Consider the following 27,093-nt stretch of genomic DNA (forward strand, 5'->3'; position numbering starts at 1 on the left):
ACAGGAGGTGGGTTACAGTATGCTGACCTCTGACTTAAGAAATGAATGCTAGACAATTAAAACAAACCTGGGGGGATCACCCTTTCATGTAAATATAGAGAAGCCAACATTTTTTCCTTTTTTCTAGATTACATAATTTTCTGCTTACTGTCAAAGATACTATGAGTAGATTTGCATCACATACTTCTTCAACTATATGTGCTTCATAAAAATATAAAAATGAGAGAATTTAATTGTGCAAACAACTGTGCCCACCATCCCACTCAATGAACACGTTTCCTAGAGGGGACCACAGGACAGGAGACAGGAATTTGCTATTCTCTTGGTTGGCATCAGTTTCCACTTGCTTCTCATAGCATAAACATCTCACTTCATGAAGTGTGAGTCTACAGTTTGGATATATATTTTTGTACAATATAGCTCCTAAACACAAGCCAACACCTTTATCTGATATTCAACTGAAGAAAGAGTAATCTGTTCTAATGCTAAGGATAAACTGTCTCTTTTGGATTTACTAAAAAACAACAGTATGTTGGTTTCTGGTGAGTCATATTTTAATATACATTCCGGAAAATTTAAGGAATTTTCCCAGTGGTAATTCAAATTACATAAATTATTACGCATTAATTGTAGAACCTAGCTTGTACATAGGGATGAATCTATATTAATTTTTATTCCTTAAAAAAAAAGCCTCCAATTACCATATCAACTCAATATTCAATGTTGGTAATTAAAAAAATTAGAAGGCAGAACAGAGGAAAGATACAAATTCATTAAGAAATATCACAAAGAGCAGGTATCAAAGTGGTTTCCCATCAGTCCTCCACACACAAGTTAGGATGTTTCTAAGAGCCCATATGGTAATAAAACAAGATTGGCACATTTCTAGAAAGCAGCACTAAATTCCCTTTTGAATACCAACATCCCCTTAGGAAGATGGTAGTATATATTCTCTTGATTTTATAAATGAGGAAACCGAAGTCCAGAGAAATGTAAAGTAACTTGGCTCCAGGTATAATGAGCTGAATTGGTGGGGGTACAAAGATTAAAACTTGGTACTTCAAGCATTTTCCAAGTATGTCTACTATCAGACAAGATAGCAGTGGCTAGAGTAAGGACTGTTCTCTCCTCTGAGATAGCCACAAAGAACACTTAGGGCACAGCAAGATGGTGTAGGGAAGAAAAAGCTAGAGGACTTCAATAGCATAAACAATACAGCAAATAAAAACGGGAAAAAAACTAATCCCAGTTACACCAACCCTCAAAGACAGAGATCTTTAATTTAAAATGGAGTAAATTCATTCACAGAGGAAACAGTAACAGAGCACCCTCAGGACACTTTTAATCCAACAATTAAAATTGCATTAAAAAGCCAACAGGGAGAGTTTGGAGACCTAAAAGACATGTGGAGAAACTCATGTTCCCCTTTGCTTCGGTTTACACATATTATTTATCTTTTAGGCAAGAGACAGCTGTAGTTAATTTATTCTCTGTGGGACAAGATTTCCCGTTCCACTGTCTTAAGGTGTATAGGATTCTTCAGTGACAGCCAGAAAAGATGGAAGAGAAGATCGAAGGCTGTGATGACTACAGGAATTAAGAAGATGAGACTAATGGCTGGTTCACAGAACCACAATTTTACCACAAACCATCAGATACTGTGGAGCGAGGGGTACTGTACTTCCCATTTAAAGACTCTGCAGACATGGAAACTCACTTCTACCTCCTTCAGAGGTAATGGCAGAGGCTGTGAAGGCTGTCGTGGAAGATCAAAACTCCTTGGACTGACTTCTTGACATACATTAGTGCCAACATCTAACTAGGTTTGGACCATGTCAAATACTTCTCTTTGCAAAGTGATCAGTTTATTTTTCAGGATGGGTTCCAAGGCAACAGTGGGATCAATGAGGAGTTCTCCGTTTCTGTTTTTGGCTTGTCTTGGTGCTAAAGTCCATGGCAATATAAAATAGCATGGTCATCTACTGTAAGACCAGCCTGAGCAAAAGAATGGGACCTCCAAGTTTCAGCTGTCAGAGTTTACCCTAGCCCGTTTTACTTGGCTATTCTGGTCATCCAGATGGCAGAAACCTTTTGTGGTGATGTGTCTTTTTTTCTCCTCCATGGATTCCAAAGGGAAGTCCTGGTCGGTGGCCAGTACCTGTCGGACAGTCATGTTAACACGAGCAGTTTTCAAGTAGCTAGCACACACCTGCCAGTCCTCCACAGAACAGGGTTCTACCACTGAATCTCTGGGGAGGACAGCTGGGAGAGGTGTCTCAAGGCAGTGTGGCAGGCCTTCCCCCTCGGGATTTGGAAGGACCCGAGGGACTGCATGGTTCAACAGGCGGCTGAAACCTGACATCACCATGATGTCACCACTGTGCATAAACATGGCTGTGGGGGCCTCATCTCTGTTGAGGCCACCAAGGAGAAAGATGGCAGATTGTCCAAAGCTACAAAAAATAAGTAAAAACAACACACAACAGTAAGTTTCTGTTACTAACCATAGTTGGGAAAGTCACTGCTGACTGCATTTATTTCTAATTTCAAGTGGATACTTATTGCTACCAAATTCTCCTTTTTAAACTGTGCTAAGATGTTTCTCTTCTGGCTGTGTGTATGAGGGACCAACCCATAATCTGCTACCTACACTTATGACAGCCCAGACATGCTGCAAAATAATAATAATTTAACTTAATACAGTTAAACAAGCAAATGAAGAATTTAGTTTTAACATTATCCAGATAAGCTTTATTGATGCATCTTTAGATTTAAGTCTTTCAGTAAAAGTATCTGAGTCCTATATTATATTTATCATTCCTTCACTTTAAGATAAAGCAATTAATAAAAGGCACTTTCTTTGTTAAGACACAGGTGCAGGACTTTGCGTAAATTTAAATTTATGTTTTGAGAGATAAGGAGAATAAACTACCCAGGTGTTTGTGTTTTGCTCTATATTTTGCTCCTCTATTCCAAAAAATGGCTTTCTACTTGTCTATTCCACAGAGCACCTTTTGTAATGAGAGGCTGACAATATCTCCATGTGTCTTAAACAGAAATAGTAACTACTTTGGTTACTGCTCTTAAAAAATTAGGCTAATTTTACTTTATAATATACCATTAAGATGCCCAGAAATGAAAGATAATAGAGTTCAACCATTTTTTAAAGTTTAATGTTTTTATTTACTTTAGCTTACAGATACTTTAGAAAAAAGAATTAAATGACAAAAAATAATACAAAATCCCTGGAACTAACCTACCTGAATGACAGTAAGGGTTTGGAATGATCTAGTTCAGATTTGTCTACGTGGATTCCCAGTGTGGAGTCTAAGCGGTAGTAATTCAGGATACCTGCTTCGGCTTGAAAACCCTGAAATCCACAGGCAGTGGCTACTTGCTCTGAGAGGAAAGCCAGGTCAGAAGGGAAAGGTGTATAATGATCTGCTGAGTATTTCTTTGTAAAAGTAGAGAAAATAAGAAAATAAACAATGATCTCAGGAACATAGGAAACTGTGGCATACGATTAATTACTTTAAAATCATCTAATTTATAACGTAGTATTAAGGTAGCATTATCTATCCATGCATTTTTGGGGTATCCAGTAATCTAATAATGAACTATTAAAAATATTGAGCACCAGGGCCGGCCCGTGGCTCGCTCGGGAGAGTGCGGTGCTGATAACACCAAGGCCACGGTTTCGGATCCTATATAGGGATGGCTGGTTGCTCACTGGCTGAGCGTGGTGCTGACAACCCCAAGTCAAGGGTTAAAGATCCCCTTACCAGTCATCTTTAAAGAAAAAAAAAGAAAAAAAGAAAAAATACCGAGCACCTATTTATGACAGGCACTGTGCTATGCAGTGATAAATTAGACAAATTCACATTGTGCGGAGCCTTTACATGAAGCAATTACTAAACCACTCTCTAGTATACTTTAACCCTAAACAGGGTAAAAAGGCAACTCAAAACTGTCACTGCCAGGAGGTGCCTAAGGAAGCATAATGACTAAATGTAATATAGTATCCTGAATGAGATCCTGGATCAGAAAATAGGTATTAGTTAAAACTAAGAACAAGATCCAGGGTTTGATCTCTGTACCAGCCAGCCACCAAAAACAAAACAAAAAAACAATAAAACCCAAAACAAAAAAAAAAAAACCCTAGAGAAATCTGAATCAAGTACAGACATCACTATTTTAAGAATGTATCACTACTGGTTAATTAATTGAGAAGAAGGTAACATACTCATGTAAGGTGTCAATAATAGGGGGAACTGGGTATGAGATCTCACTGTACTATCTTCTCAACTTTTCTGTAAATCTAAAACTATCCTAAAGTTAAAAGTTTATTTAAAAAAAAAGGCAACTCAAATACGATAGTTTGTTTTCAGACCTCTCAGCTTGCAGCATGGCTTACTGCCAATTTCACTGGTCAATCTAATGGATGACACGCTCAAAACATCTGAATTAACCCTGACTTACATCATGGCCAAGGTAGGACATTAAAATGGAAGTAATTTTCAGCACTTATTTCCCTGAATTGCCTCTGTTTTTAGCACCCAAGGTTCACAGATATCTTTTTTCACTTAAAAAAAAAAAAAAAACAACAAAAGCCGTAACACTCACCCGCTTTATAAAGTCTTTCTGCATGCAGCTCATGAGAATGACAAGCTGCAGCTGTGGTTAAGACTTTCACTCAGTCTTCTATGCAGATATGTCTGAGGGCCATTTTGGCTGTGCATGCCTGACAGACTCTTCCTTTGTCTTGATGCTCCTCCACTCTTTCTTCCTTTGCTAAATCAACCTCAAATCTGAGAGGAAAATTCACATTTGTCTCATATCTCCACTAGTGTACTGATGTATTCTAGCTGGAGCAAGAGTCACAACTCTGGGGCCAAACCCATGGCTCACTCGGGAGAGTGCGGCGCTGGGAGCACTGAGGCCGCGGGTTCAGATCCTATATAGGGATGGCCGGTGCGCTCACTGGCTGAGCGTGGAGTGGGCGACACCAAGCCCAGGGTTCCGATCCCCTTACCGGTCACAAAAAAAAAAAAAAAAAAAAAAAAAAAAAGTCACAGCTCTGGACAGAAAGTATATACTTTGACCAGAAGTGAGCTTCTTTCCTTATACCTCTGACTTGAAGTGTCAGAATAACTTTTTTTTTTTTGGCAGCTGGCCAGTACTGGGATGTGAACCTGTGGCCTTGTTACAAGGCTGTGCTCTAACCAACTGAGCTAACCGGCCAGGTTTTTAAAAAAATTGTTTTGGTTTGTATGGGGATCCCCTTGACCTTGGTGTTATAACATGGTGCTCTAACCAACTGAGCTAACCAGCCAGCTCTGTAAGGAAGACTTCTGTGAAAATCTCTGATGGATGGCCTAGCCTCTTCAGCTGGAACTTCTGTTTTTAATTTTTTCTCCTTTTACTGAACTGCAAATAAGAAGAGTTCTTATTTAATTTCTCAAAACTAAAGGTGTTGAGAACTTTAAGGTCTCCTCTATCATTTTAAGCTTTAGTCCTTCAAAAGATCAGTCAGTCAGGGCTGCTGTTCTAGCTCTGGATAGCTTCTGCTATAATGAAATAATTACCTCTTTCGGTTTTCAACCTTATCCAAACTGTATATGTACTACTCTTTTAAATTCTCTTTTACTTTTCTCTGATTATTCATTCAGAGTTTTTGATAGTTTTCACTCCCCATTTTTCACTCCCCATTTTTCCGTCATAGAAAATGAGGCTATGACGTTATTGGAAATGACAATATCAATAATAAGAATATTATCATCAAAAACAATAGCTAACATTTATTGTGCTAATGCATTTAACTGCTTAGAATAGCCAGTCACGGTTGTAATCACTTAACTGCAGGCTTTCATCACTTAATTCTCACAACCACCTTACAAGGTAGGCACTATCATTACTGGAGGTGGGATTCAAACCCAGGCCATCTAACCAAAGAATATCACCATGGCCATTTCCTTAAATACAAATATCGAGTTTCCAGGGCTGGCCAGTTAGCTCAGTTGGTTAGAGAGTGGTGCTGATAACACCAAGGTCAAGGGTTTGGATCCCTGTACATGCCAGCTGCCAAAAAAAACCCTGACCAAACAAACAAAAAAGAAATGTCTAGTTTCCCATTAAATCTGTATTGTTGAAAATAATAATTCTATCACAAATATTTTTAAAGCAACATCTGTCATTATTTAGAGCAGTTAATATATTTGTTAATAATAATAAGTTGGGCTAAAACTATGGAGCTTTTAGAAAGTAACTGGTTAGTAGGAAGAGAAGATGGTCTATAAACAAAATGTTTTATTCAGTGTACTCAGAATCAGTCCTTCTACTTGGTGGCAAACATTTCATTGATAAGAGGCACTGTGTGGCTAGTGACAAATGAGGCATTTTCTGAAGCAAAGAGGAGAGGAAAGAAGAAATTGTAGCTCACAAAAAAATGGAACTTGGTTATCTGTAGGAAATTCTTTTCCACCTCTCTCCTGTCCAGACATTACACAGCAGGCAAAGGTATCTAGACCTTGAAAGTTCTTTTCTGAGTTGATGGGAGAGAACACTAGAAGTATATGGAGCTTCTTTTGCCCCAGGCAGATATGTAGAAAGTAAATGCTCAACAAACTATAAAGAATAATGGAAATAAAGATGACAATATTGAGAGTGGCTCTTGAGAGCAATAATAAGAATCTATATCCCTGAAATCTATTTTGAGAAAGTACTGATGACTTCTGATGAAATAATATAAACTGAGGGCACATGAAGAAGAAATTCTCTCCTGATAAATTATTAATTCCTCTTGAGATACCTGAGATTTTTTTTGGTGACTGGCCAGGATGGGGATCTGAACTCTTGACCTTGGTATTATAATACCACGCTCTAACCAACTGAGCTAACTCACCAGCCCCCTGAAGAGAGAGACTTTAGGAGAGAATAAATAAAAGAGATCCTTTCCTAAGGATCTCTTTAAAGAATAATCTAATTCTTCAAGCTTGGCCAGGAAGAAATCTGTCTATGTGGACCCAAGAAGCATATAAATGAAAAACAGAAGAATTAAGAAAATCATAATACCTTACTGTCCCAGTTATAATGGTAGCCCAGGGTCACCCAGCGTAGTTTCTCCAGTAAACTTCGGGGTCTCCGTTTATTCACTTCTTTATACCTGCAAAGATTGGCGACAAAAGAGGATTCATTCATCTCCAATGGAAGCAATAGCCCTTTGTATGGACCCTGGAGTCTAAATATGGTATTCCATGGTATAAGCTGTTAGTCAAGATGTGGTGGGAGAAATTAGGACAGACAAATGTGATGATCAAGAATATAATAAGTGAAATAAGTAAAGCATAGAGGGATAAATACCGCATGTACTCACCCATAAGTGGGAGCTAAGAGAGAAAGAAGGAAGGAAAGAAAGTCCACAGTGGTGTGTTGGGCTTGCAGACAGAGAGAACATACCTTGGGATACAAAGTGTGTGTGGGGGGAGGTTGGGGATAATTGGGTGGGGGACATGGGGTACAAACACAATTTGTGGTAATGTGCATGCTGCCAGTATGGATCTGGCCTTCACATCTTGGGCACGAGGGGTGACAACCAGCTTTGTATCTCATGAACATTCATAACCAATTAAAAAAAACCCCATAATAATAGCAGAAAACATGCTAGCATTTCTAATTTCTAGTCCTTGGTTCTAAATCCTCTGCTGAATGGCATCAACTTTAAATGACAAATCTCCAGCATCTCAATAATGATAAAACAAGAATGACAACAGAATTGTCTTTATCTGTCACGGAAAATGGGACCGAGAACACTATGGGCAATTGAAAATATGGCTAACAGAACATTTTCAATTTGGTTTGCTAAAAGTGGGATATGATTAGTAGTTATTACTATGTCTGTAACGATGGTGGCTTCTCAGAATTGCAGATTGGAGGAAAGAAAAGTTTGGCAAATGTAGTATACAATAAAAAATAACTGGTTTAACATTTCTTTAACCTTGTATAATATAGCTTAGATGACTGAAGCTTAGCTAACAATGATGGCACCATTGTAATTGATTTGATTTCTGACATCCCCTTGTTCAAACTACAGAAAATTTCTATAAAACATACAGGTATGCTTTCTGCAAGTATAAATTGGCTGATCAAATATATGGGATTAACTACTCTTTCTAAAGAGGAAGTTTGTTTGATTCATCTCTTAATATCTACAAATATAATGTTAGGTCTAATTTTATTTAGTTAATTTGTTTCTATGTAATTTTTATCATTAATCAATCACAATTTTTTGGTGCAAAACCCACACTGTTTAAAAAAGAAAAGATCAGACTCCTTTAAAAAGTTTATATTCTGACAGATGACACATATAAGAATGGAAAGTTTAGGGAGAAAAGAGGGGAAAATTCTAGGCAGTATAAAGTCTAGTATTAAACTGAATAGCAAAGCCATTGAGGGGTACTAGAATTTAGAAAAAGGACAGCTCAAAGTCAGCTGTCTAATCAGTTAAGGCTTCTTGGCAGAGTTGGGAGTTTAGCACGGCATTGAAGAATGGTCAGCATTTAAACAGGCAGTGATGTAGCAGGTAATATGGGCACACAGCACGAACAAGAGCAAAGTATTTATTAGAGGCTCACACTATACATGGCATTCATCCTGATGTTTGAAAAAGTTTACAGAATAGATGCTATCTGTTCTCACAGAGTTTACATTCTAAGAAAGACACTGTGACACATACGTACATCAAGACTAGTAGATAAAAGGAAAGAAACAAACACTGATTTATTTAGGACAGGTGTGCAGAAAAGAGACACAACAGATCTGACTGCTGGCCTGCTTACAAAGGTGGTCCATGGCAGGCATGTGGAATTTGGATTTTGAGAGGGTTCACATCATTCCCCAAACTGATAAGAACGGCTCACTGTGCCTCAACTGTTTGTATAAAACAATATGGTTTATGTTGAATACCTGCTTTCCCTCTCCGAGTGTGGAATTTTAGTAAGTGTCAGGCAGAGACTGCCTATGTGACCAGTCCCTAGTAAAAACTTGGGCACTTAGCTTCTTTGGTAGACATTTCATAGATTTTTGTCAAAACTTATTGCTGGGAGAATTAAGCATATCCAGTGACTTCACTGGAAAAAGGATCTTCAGAAGCTTATACCTGGTTTTCCCTGGATTTTGTTCCATGCACCTCTTCCCTTTGCCGGTTTTGCTCTGTATGCTTTCACTGTAATAAATCTTATCTGTGAGTACAACTATATGCTGAGTCCTGTGAGTCCTCCTGGAGAATCATCAAACTTGGGTATGGTCTTAGGGACTCCCAAGCACAACAGAAGACAGACAACTAAGAATTTTAAAAAAGATATGTAAGGCCTGGCTAGTGACTACAAGTAGCTGATCTAAACAATTATATGGTTAACTACTATGAGTTATTTCTGTGTGTAAAAACTAAAAAAAGAAAAAAAACTGCAATGCAGTTATTAAAACAACTTGAGTTCTACCAATGTTTATTCAGCTAAAGGTACAAAAATAAGAATTCCCTATTTAGTAGCCTAGACAGGAAAATGAGTATGATCTCTTATTTTTGGACTCGTGGATTTTGTGGTTAATGCAAATATAAATGTAGTTCTGGAGTTACATAAGCACCCTATAGAGGTGATCCATTCTATTTCTCTTTCCAAGATATTATTGTATACCCAATTCCTTATTTAAAGGTGGTCTCTAAGACAGGAGAAAATGTTGCTTAAGAAAAAGATGATGATTTTATGGATATTGAAGCTATGTGTTTTTGAGGAGGGGAAAAAGAAAGATGCTTAAGTCAATAGTGTAAGACTGGAATCCAGAACTCAAAATAGATGGTGCCCTGAGTATCTAATCCTGATGGCAAAAAGAAGAGCTGTACAGAAAGCTTTTATAGAATCTGTCTGTACCCCACTTAGTTTTTGCCCAGTGGTTCTCCATCTTTAATGTGTATCAGAATCATCTAGAGGGCTTGTGAAAACTCAGATGGCTGGGCCCAGGCGTATAAATTCTGATTTGGCAGGTGTAAGGTAGGGCCAAAGAACGTGCACTTCTAACAAGTTCCCAAATGATGCTGATCCAGGGACCACACTTGAGAACCATTATTCCAGTCAAAACTGAAAAACAAAATACCCTCCATCTCTTTCTAGCTCAATAACAGATCATTTTATTCTTGACAAAGAATCCATACACACTATAATATATTAATACCAGACTGATCTGAACAATAAAGATAACAATGATGTAGCTTTGGAAATAATTCAAAAGGTGACGGTATTTCACACACATTTAATACAGCACCAACAAACTGCTTTTCCATCAAAAAATTGTTTCCATCACATAATGTTCTTCAAGAACAGGGCATACATTATTATAATACAAGATTTATGTTATTAACAATAAAGATTATCAAAATTATTATAGTGATAAACAAGCATGAGCAGAACCATCCTGGAATATACCTTTTCTAAATTAGTTCCTTTTCTAAGAAACCAAAAGAATGTCTCTTTTCTATTTCAACTGTATTATGTAAAAAAAGGCTTTGAGCTTAGCCTTATATTATAGAAGGGGACTGGATGAGGACGTAAAAGTGAGGAGTCGTACTTTCAAAAGCATTAAACCCAATCCTCATAATAAAAAAAAAGAATAGCTTAAAAACTTGCTTTGTGCAAGAAAAGTCATGGTCCTTGATTGCTGCTGGTACCACTCTGAGGGAAACGACATATACATTCTGTGTAATGTATTAGATCTACGTAGGTGCAAGATTCCATCCCTCATTTCATATCTTCTTCTGAGAACTTGATTTGAATTCTTGCCTTTGTATTTTCTGGAAGAAATAGCAACAACTGTTAACATTTATCTTCAAGATGTGAGAGCAGGATTGTCCAGCACTATACATTTCTTATCTTAGTACTACTTATGAACCCCTCTGGTTCCCATGAGCCTCTTGGGTAACAAAGATTCCAAAAATTTGTTCTTGCACACTGTTAATAGTATAAGGCCAAAGCCAAATTTAAATGCTCCCAGATCGGGGCCGAGCCTGTGGCGCACTCGGGAGAGTGCGGCCCCGGGAGCGCAGCGACGCTCCCGCCGCGGGTTCAAATCCTATATTGGACTGGCCAGTGCACTCACTGGCTGAGTGCCGGTCACAAAAAAGACACACACACAAAAAAATTAAATGCTCCCAGATCATTTTCAAGCATAAAGTACTGAAGAAACAATGAAGAAGTTGGGCTGTTCTGTTTTTAAACCTGACTTGTCCAAAAGGAGGCCAAGAAAGACCAGTGCCAACGGACCTCCCATATTCACCCTGAAGAATGCAGGAAATATGTTGGCACCTAACCTAACTTTAAATCTTTATCCAATTATTCAAAAGAATGTTTTCAAGCAAGCATGACCCTAATTGTTGGTTCTCACTGCAAACAGAAACACGCTATGCTCCCTGCCTCCCCACCACCTCCAGGCACTAGTGAGAAGATGATGGATGGGTGGGCTTGCCACCTTCTCCTCAGGTGAACATGCTCACACAGCAGTTTGCTCGGTTTCTGTCATGGGTAAGTGCCTTATGTAAGTGTTGGCATTTCTCTCAGCAATCACTTTCTGCAGCTCTGTTTTAAACTGAACCTTAACTGGGTGGAAATGAATTCCTATTCTGCTTGTCCACTTTCTTTACAACGGGTGGTTTGGGTGCCATAACTAAGCACTGGTATTTTCTTTTCTTTCTTGCCTGCAAAGGGACATTAGTGAACCACTATGAAAGCAAAACTACCTACTTGGGACAGAATGAAGTCTGAACGTTTAAGATGAGAACCTTCAAAATCCCACTGCAGGTATTTGTTTTTTTCAATTATTTTTAAAAGGTTGGGAATAGTGTCTTTCACAACTGTGAATATTTAGCTCCATGACTTCAGCTTTGTCTCCTCCTTTCCTATTTTCTATTTCCACTGAACCTGAACTTCAATCTCTTGTCCCTAAAATGTCATTCTTTGAGTGGTTCCAGTTTTCTCTCCCTTCTCAAACAAATGGAACTCCCAGTCAATCACCGCAAATGGACATTGCAAAAACGCCACCTTCATTGCTAACATCCTTTTGTTATCCTGCAAATATTCACTCTAACCCTCTAGCTTCTGTTCTAAACTTCACCATTCATCTCAAGTCCTCAGTTTTGCTCTTATTCTCTTCTAGGTCAATGAGAAAACAGAAGCCTGGTCAAATGATCCAGTAAATGATTTCAACTTTTTTTCCCTCACACCTCTAAACTTTTTTTTTTTTTTTTTTGTGGTTGGTCAGTACAGAGATTGAACTCTAGACCTTGGTATTATCAGTACCACACTCTAACCAACTAAGGTAACCAGTCCGACATAACTTTTCTAAATTTTTACCTCACCCTTCCCTCTTGGTTTCAGAAGTGTTCCTACTTCTTTCTATTAAGCCTAATTCTCTACCCATTCTATGTCCTACTTCCCTGACATAGCCTCTGAGGCCTTTCTCCATTAATAATCATTATCCTCATATTTTCAAGTCTTGCTCTGTGCTTGTTTCTTCTTTTTGACCTGCAAACATGTTTAACATTTCTATATATTTAAGAACAAACAACACAAAACATTTTCTCAAATCTACCTTTTATTCAAGCTACACTGTCTATATCCACCTCCCTGTGGCACTCTCTCTCTCGTTCCCTTCCTGAGCAAACTTTTTGAAAAACGCAGCATTTAGAATCTTTACTCTTTCCCTTCACTGCAATCTAGCTTTTGCTTATACTACTCTACCAAAACTAGTTTCTTAGCTGCAATCACATCACTTAATTGTCAAAACCTATTTGACATGGCCTCTCCTTCTTGAAACATTTTCCAGTCTCAGCCGCTAATAGCACTTTCTTCTGTTTTTTCTCATATCCCTCTGGCTGCTTGGTGTCCTTTCCTGCTGTTTTCCATACCCTATGCCAATGCTTTCCAGAGCCAATGGCCTTTTTTTCTTATATGTTTTCCAAAACAAAAACAAACGACAAAACAAAAAAAGAAAATCACATCTATTCCCACAGCTTCACTATGGCCTTTATGTGTAACTCCCACATCTCATCTCTCTCACTAACTTTGCTCCTAAGCTCAGTTCCATATCTCCAAAGGCATGTTGAACACCTCCGCCTGGGTACCCCACAGTCATTTCAAAAACAATGTCCCAAACTACACTAAGGACAGTCTCTGCGCATTCTTTTCTTCCTTCAAACTTTATTTCCATTAAAGGCCTCAACATTACCTCACTGCCACTTAGAAATCTGTGGATAATACTTAACTTCCTTCTTTTCTCTATTTTTGTAATTTCTTGGTCACCAAGCTCTGATGACAATGTCTTTTCTAGGCCTTCATCTTAGCATGGACTGTTCAACTAAATTCTTAATTGTGCTTTTGCAACCACTGTATTTTCAGTCCATTTCCCCCACTCCCACAAGAATTATCTTTCCGAAGTGAGAAATCTGTAATTAATCTTGACAAAGTCCACACTCTTCTATATGATATGCCAACCTACCTATATAGTCTGGCTCCAACTAACCTTTCTGGTCACAACTCCAATCATTTCCCACGAGGAATCCTACCCTCCCCATCTTTCATGGCTGTGCCTTTGACCACACAGTTTTCTCTACTGAAATGCTCCCTCCTCTCCTACTCCACTCTCAGCCTTGCAGACTGTTCTAACTTGCTTATTCGTGCACAGTTCAAACTCACTTCTTAAGGAAAGTCTTTTTTCCAGCCTCTCCCTATATTGTGCTTCCACAGCACCTTGCAACTTCCTCTATTCAAGTATACATGCTTTGGTATTGTAAATTCCTTATTTAAGTACCCACATTCCTCCTTTAACAATCCCTTCCTCAAAGGCAGGAAGTGAGTTTTATTCATATTTGTCCTAGCATCAAATATTTTCTAAAATACAATACAAATGTGCACTACTTAATAAATGAATAAAAATATGATGGAAAGCTATTATAAAGTCTTTAATTGTATTATGTTTTTACTGGGCTAACAAAGACGGGATATCAGTTTATGTGGAATAACGTTTACTTAGGCATCAAGGCTAAAATATTTTCAAGACTGAGGGAGGTGAGCAGTGGAAGGAGGAAGGGCCAGATGACTTGGTTCACTGTAATAAGTACTACACTAGCATTATAAACAGTCTTTTAAGGAGCAGAAAGGGGAAAGGATTAATTCTGCTTCCACATTGAGGATATCAGCGGAAAAAGCTTTCCAAAACAGATACCAAAACAGATACAAAACATTTTATCACCTAACTTATAGAATAAAGCTATGTTGCTTTATTTAAATTTATATTTTCCCGTGTTCTATTCTTTAAAAATGTATTCTTGAATAGATAATACATGCACAAAATTCAAAAGATACAAGAAAGTATCCATTAATTAATTAATTCCACAAATATTTATTTGGTATCTACCTTGAACTGAGGAATAAAAAAACCAAGGCAAGAGGATAAAGAGTGAAGGGAAGAAGAGGGCTATTTTTGATTGAATGATAAGGGAAGACCTTTCTTCTTTGTTCTAAGATATTAGAACAAAGTTCTAAAGGAAGCAAGCCACTGGTTATCAAAGGGAAGAGCTTCGGAGGTAGAAGGAAGAGCTTGTACAAAGAATCTGAGTATTCCTGATGTGTTTAAGAAATAGCACCTGTGTGGCTAGAGAACAAATGAACAGGAATGGTAGAAAATGAGGTTAGAGAGGTAACTGGGGGCCAGACCATCTAGGCCTTGTAGGTCATGGTAAAGACTTTAGATTTTTTCTGAATGTGATATTGTATAACAAAGAATTTGACTGGTTTTTGTCCGTGGCTCCTGGGAGGGAGCTCCTAACCCCTGGAATTTCCTAAGTGATAGGAGTGGCACTGTTAGTCATGGTGGGCCTTTCAACCACACCTGAGTTTATGCTAAAGAGATGATTCAAGGGCCGAGCCGTGGCGCACTTGGGAGAGTGTGGCGCTGGGAGCACGGCGACGCTCCCGCCGCGGGTTCGGATCCTATATAGGAATGGCCAGTGCACTCACTGGCTGAGCGCCGGTCACGAAAAAGACAAAAAAAAAAAAAAAAAGAGATGATTCAAGATGTTGGCTGGTCATGCTGGAAAACATAATCCAACCATGTGATTATAAGGTTGTGTGGGTAGCCTGGGGACACCCCCAAGCTTGTGGCTGGTGACTGAAGTAAAAGTAGTCTTATTTGGGACTGTGCCCCTAACTTGTGGAGTCAGTGCTAACTTTGGGCAATTTACGTCAGAATGAATTGAAGATGGGAAGCTATAAGAAAAATGACATGATTTCTAGACTCTGTGTGGAAAACAGACTAAAGAGTGGTAAGAACAGACACAGGAAGACTCATCAGAGGCTACTGCAGTATTCTAAATAAGAAATAAGGGCTGGCGGTTAGTTTCTTTGGTTAGAGTATGGTGCCGATAACACCAAGGTCAAGGGTTTGAATCCCTGTACCAGCCATTTGCCAAAAACAGAGAAAAAGAAAAAGAAATTATAGTGGTTTAGAATAAACTAGTTGTGATGGAGATGGTGAGAAATGATTAATTTTATTTTTATTTATAAAGCCTACTATATCTGTTAGAGGGTTGGATTTAAGGTTTTTTAATGGCTGCATAATGGCTACATTCTACTGCAGGGATATACTGTACTTGATTTATCTGGTCTCCTGCTGATGGACTCTTAGGCTGTTGCTTATTTTTTTCTGTTATAAACAATGCTGCAAAGAAGATGCTTGCACCTACCTATTGTACTCTTGTACAAAAACCTCTAGCTAAACTATTCACTTTAAACAAAACATAGAACTGAGGTACTCTGATTTTGTGAACATTCTATTTTTGCTTCTAAGTTCAAGTATTTCTCCTTCATTTCTTAAAGTTTTTTTCTTCCCTGACGACAGAACTCTAGAAAGTAAATATTGAAAGGATGCTTAGAGGTCATTAGTTCAGTGGTTCTCAATGTGAGAGGATGTTATGGTAGCTAATCAGAATCTCCAGGAAAAGGGTTTTGAACAATGGACACTTTCCCTTTCTGACAGGCACTGGGAAGGTGGGGAGAACTGCCATGTACTGTCTACATGACTCTGACTGACCATGATTCAACCACCTTGAATGGCTTACCCAGTCTAATACCTTCATTTCCCACACGAAGAAACTGAAACACATATCACATGGTGACAGAACGAGAACTAGGACCATCAGCATAATGTCTGAGCATATTAATTTCTTCCAACCTTTGACAACATAAGGTATGACCATCATTTTTTATTTTTGCTAATTTATTAGACCAAAAAAAAAAAAAAAAGTATCTCACCATTGTTTACAGGTTTACTTATTAGAGATTCATCCAAGCTATCTTAGAAGAAGACAGCTAGGATTTCTGCAGAATCATATGCCAGAAGAAAAAAGTCAATTACTTGAAAAAACAGACTGGTTTAATAACAATAAGCTCTTTTAACCATGATCTTCCTTCACTTTGCTTTCACTTCTAAAGAAGACATTACTAAAAGCTTAAGAATAGGGTTTTCTTCACTGCTTCTGCTTATACCATAATTTATAGAACAAAAAGAAGGCTTTAGGGATGGCTGGTTAGCTCAGCTGGTTACAGTGTGGTGTTATAACACCAAGGTCAAGGATTTGGATCATTGCACCAGCCAGCCATCCAAATTAAAAAAAAAAAAAAAAGGGGGCAGTATTAAAGAAAAACTATTGAATTTTAGTTTTCCTTTCCCCTTTCAACTTAAGAAAATCTTCTATTTCCCCTGTTGGAATTAGTATGCCACTTTCTGAAAACTGCATCATTGGGGCCATTTAAGACTAAACAGGACACAAAGCTGGTACAATGGTTTCAGCAGGCACTGTTTTAAGAACTGCTCCTATATTATCTTAGTTTAATCCTCACACTGTTCAATAAGGAAAGGACTGGTAGGAGGTGCAGAAAGGTTAGAAAGTGTCTCACGTTACACAGCTAGTAAGTGGCAGAGCCAGGATTTGAACACAGGCAATCTGACTCCAGAACTAGAGCTTCTACATCACTAAACCCTTTACAATTTGGCCCTAACTCAACTTTTCCACTTCATGTTTTGCCAGTCCAATCCATGACTTCCAGGAAGCATTTCCATAATTTACCCCCAACCTAGCCACTTAAGTGACCATGCCCATTATACTTTATAAACTCAATCCCTACACCTGACAAACTATACTCAATTATCTGTATATATGTCTCTGTCCTTGACTACACTACAAATTTCCTGAAGGCAGGAACTGTTTCTTATGTGTCTTTGAGTCTCTGACACTCAAGCACTGTCTCTGACACACAGCAGAAACTCAATAGATAGCTGTTGAATATATGAATGCACACATCCTGTGCTCCCATTTCACAGGACAACTTACTCTATCTTCAGTATTTCATCTTTGCTCAGGCTGCTTTCTCTACCAGAAATCATTTTTGATTTCTCTCTCCTAATCGTTTTTGAAGATCAGTTCAAATGGACAGAGGGAAAAAAAGAGGATAGTAGACCCAATTAAAAAAATCACTTTTTCTTCTTTGACACCTCCATTCTGCCTGGAAGAATTACATACTCCTCTGTACCCTCACAATGTTTTACAAAACCCTGTCATAACACTTTCTGAGTTCTATGGTAATTATTCCTGTAGATACTGAGTTCCTGCCACAGACTATACACTCTTGAATGCAGGGAGAGTATCCTATTTATCTTTGTGTCTCCAATGCCTAGCATTATGCCTGGTACACAACTGACCCTCAATAAATATTTGTGAAATGAATAAATGAAATGTTGAAATAACACGAAGGTTCAAATATTAGTTCTTCTCATTAGGAACTGACCTACCATAAAACAGGTAGTAGTATCAACTCCATCTAGGAGAGTAAAAGTAAAGAGCTTTCAATGTTACTTTTTCCTAAGGTACCACAAGTCTTCAAAGGAACTCACTTTAAGTAGAAGAAGGGCTGAAGCTGAATGAAAATGGATTTGATGATTAATGAGGATGAACTCAGTATCTAAGCTATATGCAAATCTTTAAAATGAATCTCAATTTAATATAACTGTCAAGAGTATCTGTCCAAATGTTCCCGGGGAAAGAACACAATTGTGCTGCATTTGTGTGTAAGTAAACGAGTGGGGAAAAAACAGGCCAGCCTCCCTTACTGCATTGTTATAGAACAGTTCCATCAAAGATCTGAGCTGAGTATTTACACTTTGTTGACCGATAAGACTTACCTCAGGAACTCTTTGCTCTGTTCCCACAGATCTTGGGTCTCTTCTTTAGTCATGTGTTTGTCCAGGTTACATACGTTAGGTTTCTGGGAATAAAACTTAAGGCACTGCTTCACCCAGTGCCACTGGTAACCTGGGAGGAAGGGGTTTGGGATAAAAATAAATCCTACACAAAAGATGGGTTGGGAAAAAAAGGAAGGAGAGGGGGAAATTCTCCATCAGTTATTCAGATAATTTCTTTTTGTTGCCATCCTTACACCCACTATTGTTATTTACTCCACATATCCTTTTGATCATGCTTCAAGTTAATAAAAAAGCTAAGTACTGGTGAATATTAGACATCTACCATTATGCAAATATCTCTGGCTTTTTGGGTTATTCTCAAGAGAAACAAATACTCCACAAGGACGACTGTCAATTGTGTTTCCCAAAGCAAACTTCAGAACTGAAAGTGCCGAAAATCCACTCTCTAATTTTCAGCAGGTATCGCCATTTACAGTCATCTAAGACTTCTCTCACTTCCTATTTCATTTACTGCAGGCATAGAAGGCTGAACTCTTACATTGAAATGAATGAAAATAGAGATTTAAGAGTCACCATCTAATGAATGGAGTGGAATCTATTCTGTTTTTCAGCTTCAAATCCACCCTTCTATATCTGACTTCATAATATGGGGCTGGGATCCTGCCAACTACATTTCTTCTTCACCAGCTGGATCCCTGCTAACCTGTGCCTACAGGGAGCACTAATGGAAGACTAGATGGCAGAAGTTGGTTCTAATGTAGTTTTTCCACACCACTAGGACCACCCTCATTATGTCCCTTCCTCAGAAGCTTAAGTACCAATTCCATGTGGCTCCTCTTTCAAGCTTCTAAATTTATTTTTATTTTTATTATTTTTTTGTTTTTGTGACCGGTAAGGGGATCGTAACCCTGCACTGCGCTCAGCCATATAGGATCAGCCTATATAGGATCCGAACCCACGGTGGAAGCGCCACTGCGCTCCCAGCACCTCACTTTCCCGAGTGAGCCATGGGGTCGGCCCAAGCTTCTAAATTTAATAACTCCGATCACTTTTGTTTTTCCCCCCAGTCACAGGGTGGTAACTGCTTTCTGAAGTTACTGCCTCTGTGATATCTCAGTGTTCCCTTTTTGTCTTTTCAGTTTCCTAATACTAACTAATAATTCTTTATATATACACAACTTCTCAGTACAGTGCTATAAGGCTGTGCTCTAACCAACTGAGCTAAGTAGACAGCCCTTAAATTATTATTATTTTTTACAATAAAATTTTTTTTTTGCAGCTGGCTGATATGGGGATCTGAACCCTTGACCTTGGTGTTACAACACCATGCTCTAACCAAGATAGCTACCTGGCCAGCCCTCATCTTCTCAGTATGGTACAATGCAAGCAACTACAACATATGAGTTGGAAAGATCTTTGTGACCTTGACAGTAACCTAACCTCATTTTCTACCCCTGTAAAAGATGAAATTTAACTGGAATCCCACGCATGGTAAAGATTCATTCATTCATCAAACACTCAAAAAACACACTGTACCAGGCACTCTCTTAATAATTAGAGATAAAGAGATAAAAAATTTTGTCTGGAGAAAGTGAAGTACCTGGAGACAGGACAGTAGACAGTTACACAGGTAATTCCTTTTTGAAACCTGACTATGAAAGGAAACAAAGGCTAAGAAGTAGTCATAGAAGAATAAAGAATTAAGAAGGGAGTTCATGGTTTTCAGGGATTGGCAAGACCTAAGCATGCTTATAGCTTGTGAAGAAAGAGCCAGCAGAGGAATCTGGTTGGAAATAGGAGAGGAAGGAACAGAGCAAGGCCTTAAAAGCTGGAAGAGGTAAAAGAAGGTGAGAGCAAGAGAGTGAAGGAACTGGCTTTGAACTGAAGGAACTCCTCTTCCTTTAAGATTGAAAGATAGAAATGAGAACATTTGCTTGTAAGTGTGGGGGCCAATGGAAGCTGAAGTCCATTTGTTCTTGATGGACTCAGTTTTTCCAATCAGATAAAAAGCAAGGCCATCTCAGGAAGAGGGAACATGGCTGGGTCAGGGTCCTGAGGAACAAGGAGGAATCAACAAAATTACACAAAAGCCAATCACTATATATTAGTGTAATGTTCCCCTTGCAAAGGGATACTAAAATCAGATGAACAGACTGAAGCATAAGGATTTCTGAGTTAAATGTTGGCAGTAATTTGAAGGTGTTCAATTCCTGGTTGGACTCCAAGTCTAGTCTAGAACAGAGATTAGCAAACTTTTTCTGTCAAGGGCTAGAAAGTAAATATTTTAGGCTCTGAGGGTTATTCAGTCTCTTCAGCACTCAACTCTGCCACTGCAGCAGGAAGGTAGCCATAGGTAGTAGGTAAATGAATAGACGTGGCTGTATTCCAAAAAATTCTATTGACAAAAATAAGTGGATGGCCTGGCCCCCAGCTATAGTTTGCCAACTCCTGGTCTAGACAATTAACAATAATGGCACATATTATGGAAATGTCTTCAGGGAGAATTACTGTGAGAAACAGACAGTAAAGACACTGGGCTGAGGCCAAAATAAAAACAATTTTGGTATTACTAAACTACTCTTAACCTCTTCTCTTTGGCATGTAATTTAAATATAGGACAATAATTAAGTTTAACAGCTGTTAACAATAAATAAATTTATTTTTAAGTCATTAATTACAGTAGCTGCTAAAAATAACTGGATGCCTACCAAGTGTCAGCCATTGTGCTAGCAACCTTATGCTATCTCATTAATCTTCAATAACTCCATGAAGAAGTCATTAATTCAATTTTGCAGGGGAGAGAACAGAGATTCAGAGAGGTAATATTCCTTCACTGATTCATCCCTCTCTCCTGGCCCATCTTGTGGCCAACAGCACACATCTAGGACATGGCAACAAACCTATAATCTTTGCATTAGAAATACTATGCTCTAACAAAATGAGTCTCTGAATAATATTATACTATCAGAATTTCAGAGATTTTAAACCATATGCTGTTCAGCAAAGAGGAGTTTGTGCTGACACAGTAGAAATGTATAGAAAATAACATGAAGATTCCTCCACTGTACTAAATCTTCCTAAAAGGACTTAAAATTCTATGTCCAGATAGTTGCAGATATGAAAAAAAATCTAGATGGCTTAGAGATATTCACTGAGGATAGGCTAGTCATTGCAGTTAATTAATCTTATTTCACCATTTAATATCATCAATAGCATATATTCCAAACTAAACCTAATGACCAAAGTTAGTTACCTGTTGGCACCAAGGAAACCCACACAGTCAAAGATTTTTACCTACTAAAAAAAAATGGAAGTTATTGGTGGATTTCACTACTTAAGACTGTAAGAAAAGAAAAGAAAAAAAGAAAATAGAGCAAGAAAGGAAAGAGAAAATCAATTGCAAAAGGCTGAGCAGTAAAGATGTTTAAAGAATCAGTCATAGAAATTCATCTTAATAGTCATCTAGTTTAACCACTAATCTGATTCTTTATATGTCTTCTAAAGTATCTCCAAACAGTAGGAACACAGCTAGGAGTTCCTACTTTTGCATTTCATTTATCAGTAAAATTCTCCATATAATTTGGGAAAGTGGTATAGGACTATCAGTATTTTGGAAAAAAAAAAGATATGGAAAAAAACCCCTTGACCTGCCATCTGCTATTATCATTACTTCACAAAATAAAGAATACTATAACACTCTCCAAAATGTCAGATTAAAGAAAGAACACTTCTGACCGGTGCACTCCCTGGCTGAGCGCCGGTCACGAAAAAAAAAAAAAAAAAAAAAGAAAGAACACTTCTGATCTAGTCCAAGCTTCAACAGTGACAGGAAATTTAATACCTCTTTAGGCAGTCCATTTCAGAAAACTTAAGTTGTCTTCCTTTTGTTGGGTTAAAAATCTGCCTCCCCATTGTTGGGGGGGAGGGGGGGAGGGAGAAGGGAGGGAGGTTTTGGTGATGGGGAGCAATAATCAGCCACAATGTATATCGACAAAATAAAATTAAAAAAAAAAAAAAAATCTGCCTCCCTTTAATTTTCATGCATTGGTCTTGGGTTCTGACACCTAGCGTAACCTCAAATCAGTTTTTAATTCTTGACGAATACCTATAGCTCTACAGTTAACATTTATTGAGCAGTTACTATGTGCCAGGCATTAACCTAAGCACTTTACATGTATATTCACATTTAATCTTCATAATAACTGTATAAGGTGGGCACTATTTTTATATACATTTTATCATGAAGAAACCGAGGCCAACAGAATTAAGAAACTTGTCCAAGTTCATATAGTTAGTAGATGGTAGAGCCAATATATAAACCCAGGTAGCCTGGCACCAGAACCTATGCCTTAACCACTAGTCTGCATTCCTTTCCATCTCTTCTTGTTTAAGATAACGTTTCAAATGTTTGATGCTGTCATGGTCCTCTGCAAGTCTTCTCTTCCCCGGACTAAGTTTCTGGTTTCCAGACCCATTATCCTCCCGCTCACTCTTATAAGGACAGGTTGTGGTGTAACTCATGTTCCCTCAGTTTAAGTAGGATTCAGAAGTAAACACAATCCTTCTGATCAACTTGGAGTAAGAGGAGACTGTTATCTCCTACGTTTTGGACATTAAACTTCTACTAAACGCAGCCTACAATGGCAAGGAAGACAGAAGAAATTCTCTAAGGATATGAGGCACCAACCCAAATGATGTGGCTTAAGGAGGAAATCCTAGCAAATCTTAAAAAGCAAGTATACCAGCTTGGGTGATACAAAACTGAAATGGGGTTGATAACGTTGTAATATGAATAATCAGTTAAAGGAAGAACGTCTAGAGCAACACAGAATCACGGCCTTGAAATCAGGCACTAGAGTTGAAAGTAAAAGCCTCCAAGGACAATATCTGCATAAAAGACAGGTGATGCATGCTCTACAATTACTCAAACTCACAGAGAGTGACGCTTTCATATATAAAAGTAATCATTCAACTGTTTTCTTCATGACTTCATATAGAACTGAAGTGCATGAGGCCTTTAACAGGAAGTACCACAACAGCTGTTACACCACCCATATTATTAACAAATATTTCAGTGGTCATAATGTACTAAGACCTGTAACATAAATAGTCCTGGCCCTTGGCACAACAAAAACTAACAATCTTTTTAAAGATTTCTTTTGTGTTTAATCCATATTTGAAATCACAAGTGCAATGCTAACTTTATGTCTTTTAGAAAGACACAGGACGGCAAATATAAGATTATTTGGCCAAATAAGGCATTTCTATATTTTCTAAATAGTTTATAATAATTAATATACAATGGCTCCATGAGCCTTGAAAAAAGGTTAATAATGTTACTCACTCTTCATTATTATCTTAATTTCTCTACTACCCAACATAACTAAATTCAAAATTCTAGACTATTTAGTCTACTGGAACTTTTAACGTTTTTAACTGTAATTTTTTTCAAGTGTTCAGCATTGATAGCAACCAGTTTTAAGTTGTTATGCCATTTGAGAATGTGACTGAAGTGACAATTATAAATTGTTCTACCATTTAAAGCAGTTCTTCTGCCCGAGTAGGTGTACAGACTAATGGCAGGAAGCCCAGAGTCAATGTCCTTATTTTTTTTATTTGTTGTGCCACTTTCTGCCATATAAAGCAGGCACTGTGACCCTTGTTCTATCCTCTGGGAATGCTAAATAAATGGATACCTTAGACAAGGCACAATTCAAAATGGGTTTGGGAGTGCACCATTTGAGTGCGTTTAGTTTTCTCCTTTGTCCATTTACTTGCTCATAGCTCCTCCTCTGAAATTAGACAAATGAGTAAGTGATTTTGCCTTCTCTGAGGCCAGCTGCACTCACCAGGATAGCCTTCAAGTCCATAGGCTCGCCACTTGCTGACTGGCTGAAGTCCTGCTCTACGTAAATCGTGCTCACTGACTGAGGACACACTTAGCTGAGATCTGACCACCTGGCAGAAAGGAAACAGAAGTCAGAGGACTAAAGCTATTCTGCAGGTCAACTCTGGGAACCTCAAACCTCCAAAGACATTTCTGGTATGGGCAAAGCTAGGAGTCTTAAGTCTGGGACCCTAATCTTAGCTCTACCATTTATGTCTTTCAGATGTGTCACTTAACTTCTCAGAGCCTCAGTTTCCTCATCTGTATACTAACACTACAAAATTACACAAAATTAAGATAAGTGGTAATAAGAAAATTTAAGCAGGCTGATTTTGTTTTTTTGTTTTTGCTTTTTTATACCACTTTATTCCAACCTGAGCACCTCAATATAAAACTAAACACTGGTGAATTTTTTTCCTTACTAATTCTGAATTATTGGAGATGTGCAAATTCTGCTAGCAGTTCAACACAAATAGATTAAATCATCTCTGACACATGGTAGGTTTCATATAATGAAAATACCTAAAATAATTAGTGCAAGTTATGGAACCGATAAAAAAAAAATGAACTTTGGAAAACAAGGCTTCAAGATTGTTACTAACATACAATACTTAAGTACAAATTACAGGTACATTGTTTATTATGGTTCTAGCCATGTAGGAACAACCGAAGGCTCTTCCTTTCAAAGGGGGAGAAAATAAAATAATTAGCTGTTAAGCAGGCTGATTTTGCCTTCAAGACTACTTTCTCCTATGACACCATATCTCTGTGACTTTTTATAGGACTGAATCATGAAAGCTATTTGGTGTACTGTAATATCCCCAGTCACAAAGCTATTTACTTCAGTTAAGTCTAATGATAATGCTTTTGAAACAATTGTATAAGGTTGGTGTTTAAACAGAGCTGTGAGGAACACCAGGCTGGGGAGGGTGAGAAAATGGAAATAGAGTACTGTAACCAGAAAGACAAACTGTCTCAATACAACATTGGAAACCCAGTTTGCTAAAGTACGGTATTTGCCCTTATTTTATATGAAATATCAAACCGATGCTAGAACTTCTGCTTTCACTAATTGCTTAGAAATGATGTATTTCGGGGACTGGTGAAATTTTCTTTGCATAGGAGCATCTTATGGATAGCTCATTACATTGGTTGAGACCCAATATGCAGTCATTGAAGTAAGGACACAAAGGAAAAAAAACTTTATTTTTCCATTAATAATACACTTAGAGTCTGGCTTGCCTTAGAATACATCAAATATCCTCTTTCAAAAAGATATGATTTTTTATCCTGTCAACTTCTCCAAGTGTGGAGATTTCCAGAAAAAAATATCAAGTGGCTGGTATATAACCAGTCTCTACAATAAAATGGCTATCTGGACCTCTCTGAGTTCCAATCAGCTGAGTTTTACAGGCACCTACGAGCTTATAAAACATTTACAAATCGTTTTCATGATTTGTTAAAGAGACCATACTCAATATAATTCAGCAACACCCTGAGAGCTCAAATACATTTGTAGACCTATTCTATGATATGCTAAACTGAACCAAACACTCAACTTTTAAAAAAGCTTCTCTGCTTCATCCCTTACCAGACTGCTAGCCATCACTTTCCCCACTGCTCTCACCACCTGTCTTGTAATAGCAACTTCTCTAATTTGCTACTTTATAATCTGCTTTGAGCTGGGAAACTAAACACCCAAGCTTTCATGCATTCAACATTTACTGAGTGCTGACTGTTTTAGGTACTAGACATACACTGTTTTCAGGTGGCTTACATTCTAAAAGAATGTATTATAGTACAATATAGGTAAAATGAGCTAAATGAGGGTCCGCCTGAGACATTATTCTTGGGGTGGTAAGTTTCCTGTATGTTATTTTGACAACTCTAACAGAATTTTTGCTAACAAATGAAGTTGCTGAGTTGTAGACAAGTATGGTGTTACTCCAACACTCCAATTTTTTCAGGGCTATTACGAAGCTTGGAAAGAATGACTCACCTTGTTATCTGTGGACAACATCAAGGGCAAATTAAGGGATTTCATTTATATCCTCAATGTTAACGCGATTGTAAAGAAAATATACACTGCACTATAGCTGTGGTCCCCCTACCCCCGTATCTCCTCCTTCCCATTATTAATTTACCCCTTTCTAATTTCCAAGGAGAGAAGTAAAACTAAGGAATGGTGCTTGGATTTTATATACACTCGTTTGCCATTTATTTTAAACTTGGAGAGATTGTCCCAAAACCCTCCAGTGAACTCTTTCTAAAATGCCCAGAGAAGACAGGGGCTAGTTTTAAGCACAGCAGCTTAACCAACAACGTCGGATCCCTCTCAGTACTGGGATTACCCAGTAGTTGAGTTTTTTCAAGCTGCAGAGCTCTATCCTAACGTCTACGAAAACATTATGCAGCGTCTTACATAAACCAAAGTGGAAATGTAAGTGGACAGTTAAAGGAAGGAATTAATGCCACTTCCCAGGCTTTTCTGACCTAGGCTGCCATCGGGAATGGCCGCATGAAGAAACCAGGAGCACAGTGCTTTATCGCCAAAGTACGACGGCTGGTGGACAGTTCGACTCCGCGCCCCAGGAGGACGGGGTCACTCGATAACAATCGATCTGGAGGCGAAAACAGGCGAGAAGAACATGAAAGCCCCTGCAAGGAGCGAGGTGAGGCAATGGGGAGGCGTGCGCCGCTCCTCTCTCCGTACCTTGTGGGCAGCATGACCCGTGCCGCGCGCTGCCTGGGCGGCCGAGAAGTCGATGACTCCTCCCAGGTCTGCGGTCCCGGGCCGGCTCTGACGGTAGAAGCGGAAAAGTTTCCGAAACGCGTCCTCCCCAGGCTCTGCCGCCAGCGTCGCCACCGAGTTCGCGACGGCCGCCATCTTCCCCATCTCGCTGCTG

At 38.4% G+C, this 27,093-nt stretch overlaps 1 protein-coding gene across 1 annotated transcript; it reads right to left on the bottom strand.

The window, feature by feature from the left end:
• Positions 1–27,086, bottom strand: ALKBH1 (alkB homolog 1, histone H2A dioxygenase). Its single transcript, XM_063090426.1, has 6 exons — positions 26,901–27,086; positions 24,150–24,258; positions 18,280–18,442; positions 7,072–7,162; positions 3,261–3,454; positions 1–2,453 (listed from the first exon to the last, which is right to left on the bottom strand). Exons 1-6 carry the CDS (start codon positions 27,081–27,083, stop codon positions 2,024–2,026), a joined length of 1,170 nt encoding a protein of 389 aa, XP_062946496.1. The 5' UTR covers positions 27,084–27,086; the 3' UTR covers positions 1–2,023.
• Positions 27,087–27,093: the final 7 nt, after the last annotated feature.

This window comes from Cynocephalus volans, chromosome 3 (assembly GCF_027409185.1).
Source record: "Cynocephalus volans isolate mCynVol1 chromosome 3, mCynVol1.pri, whole genome shotgun sequence".
Taxonomy (NCBI): Eukaryota; Metazoa; Chordata; class Mammalia; order Dermoptera; family Cynocephalidae; genus Cynocephalus; species Cynocephalus volans.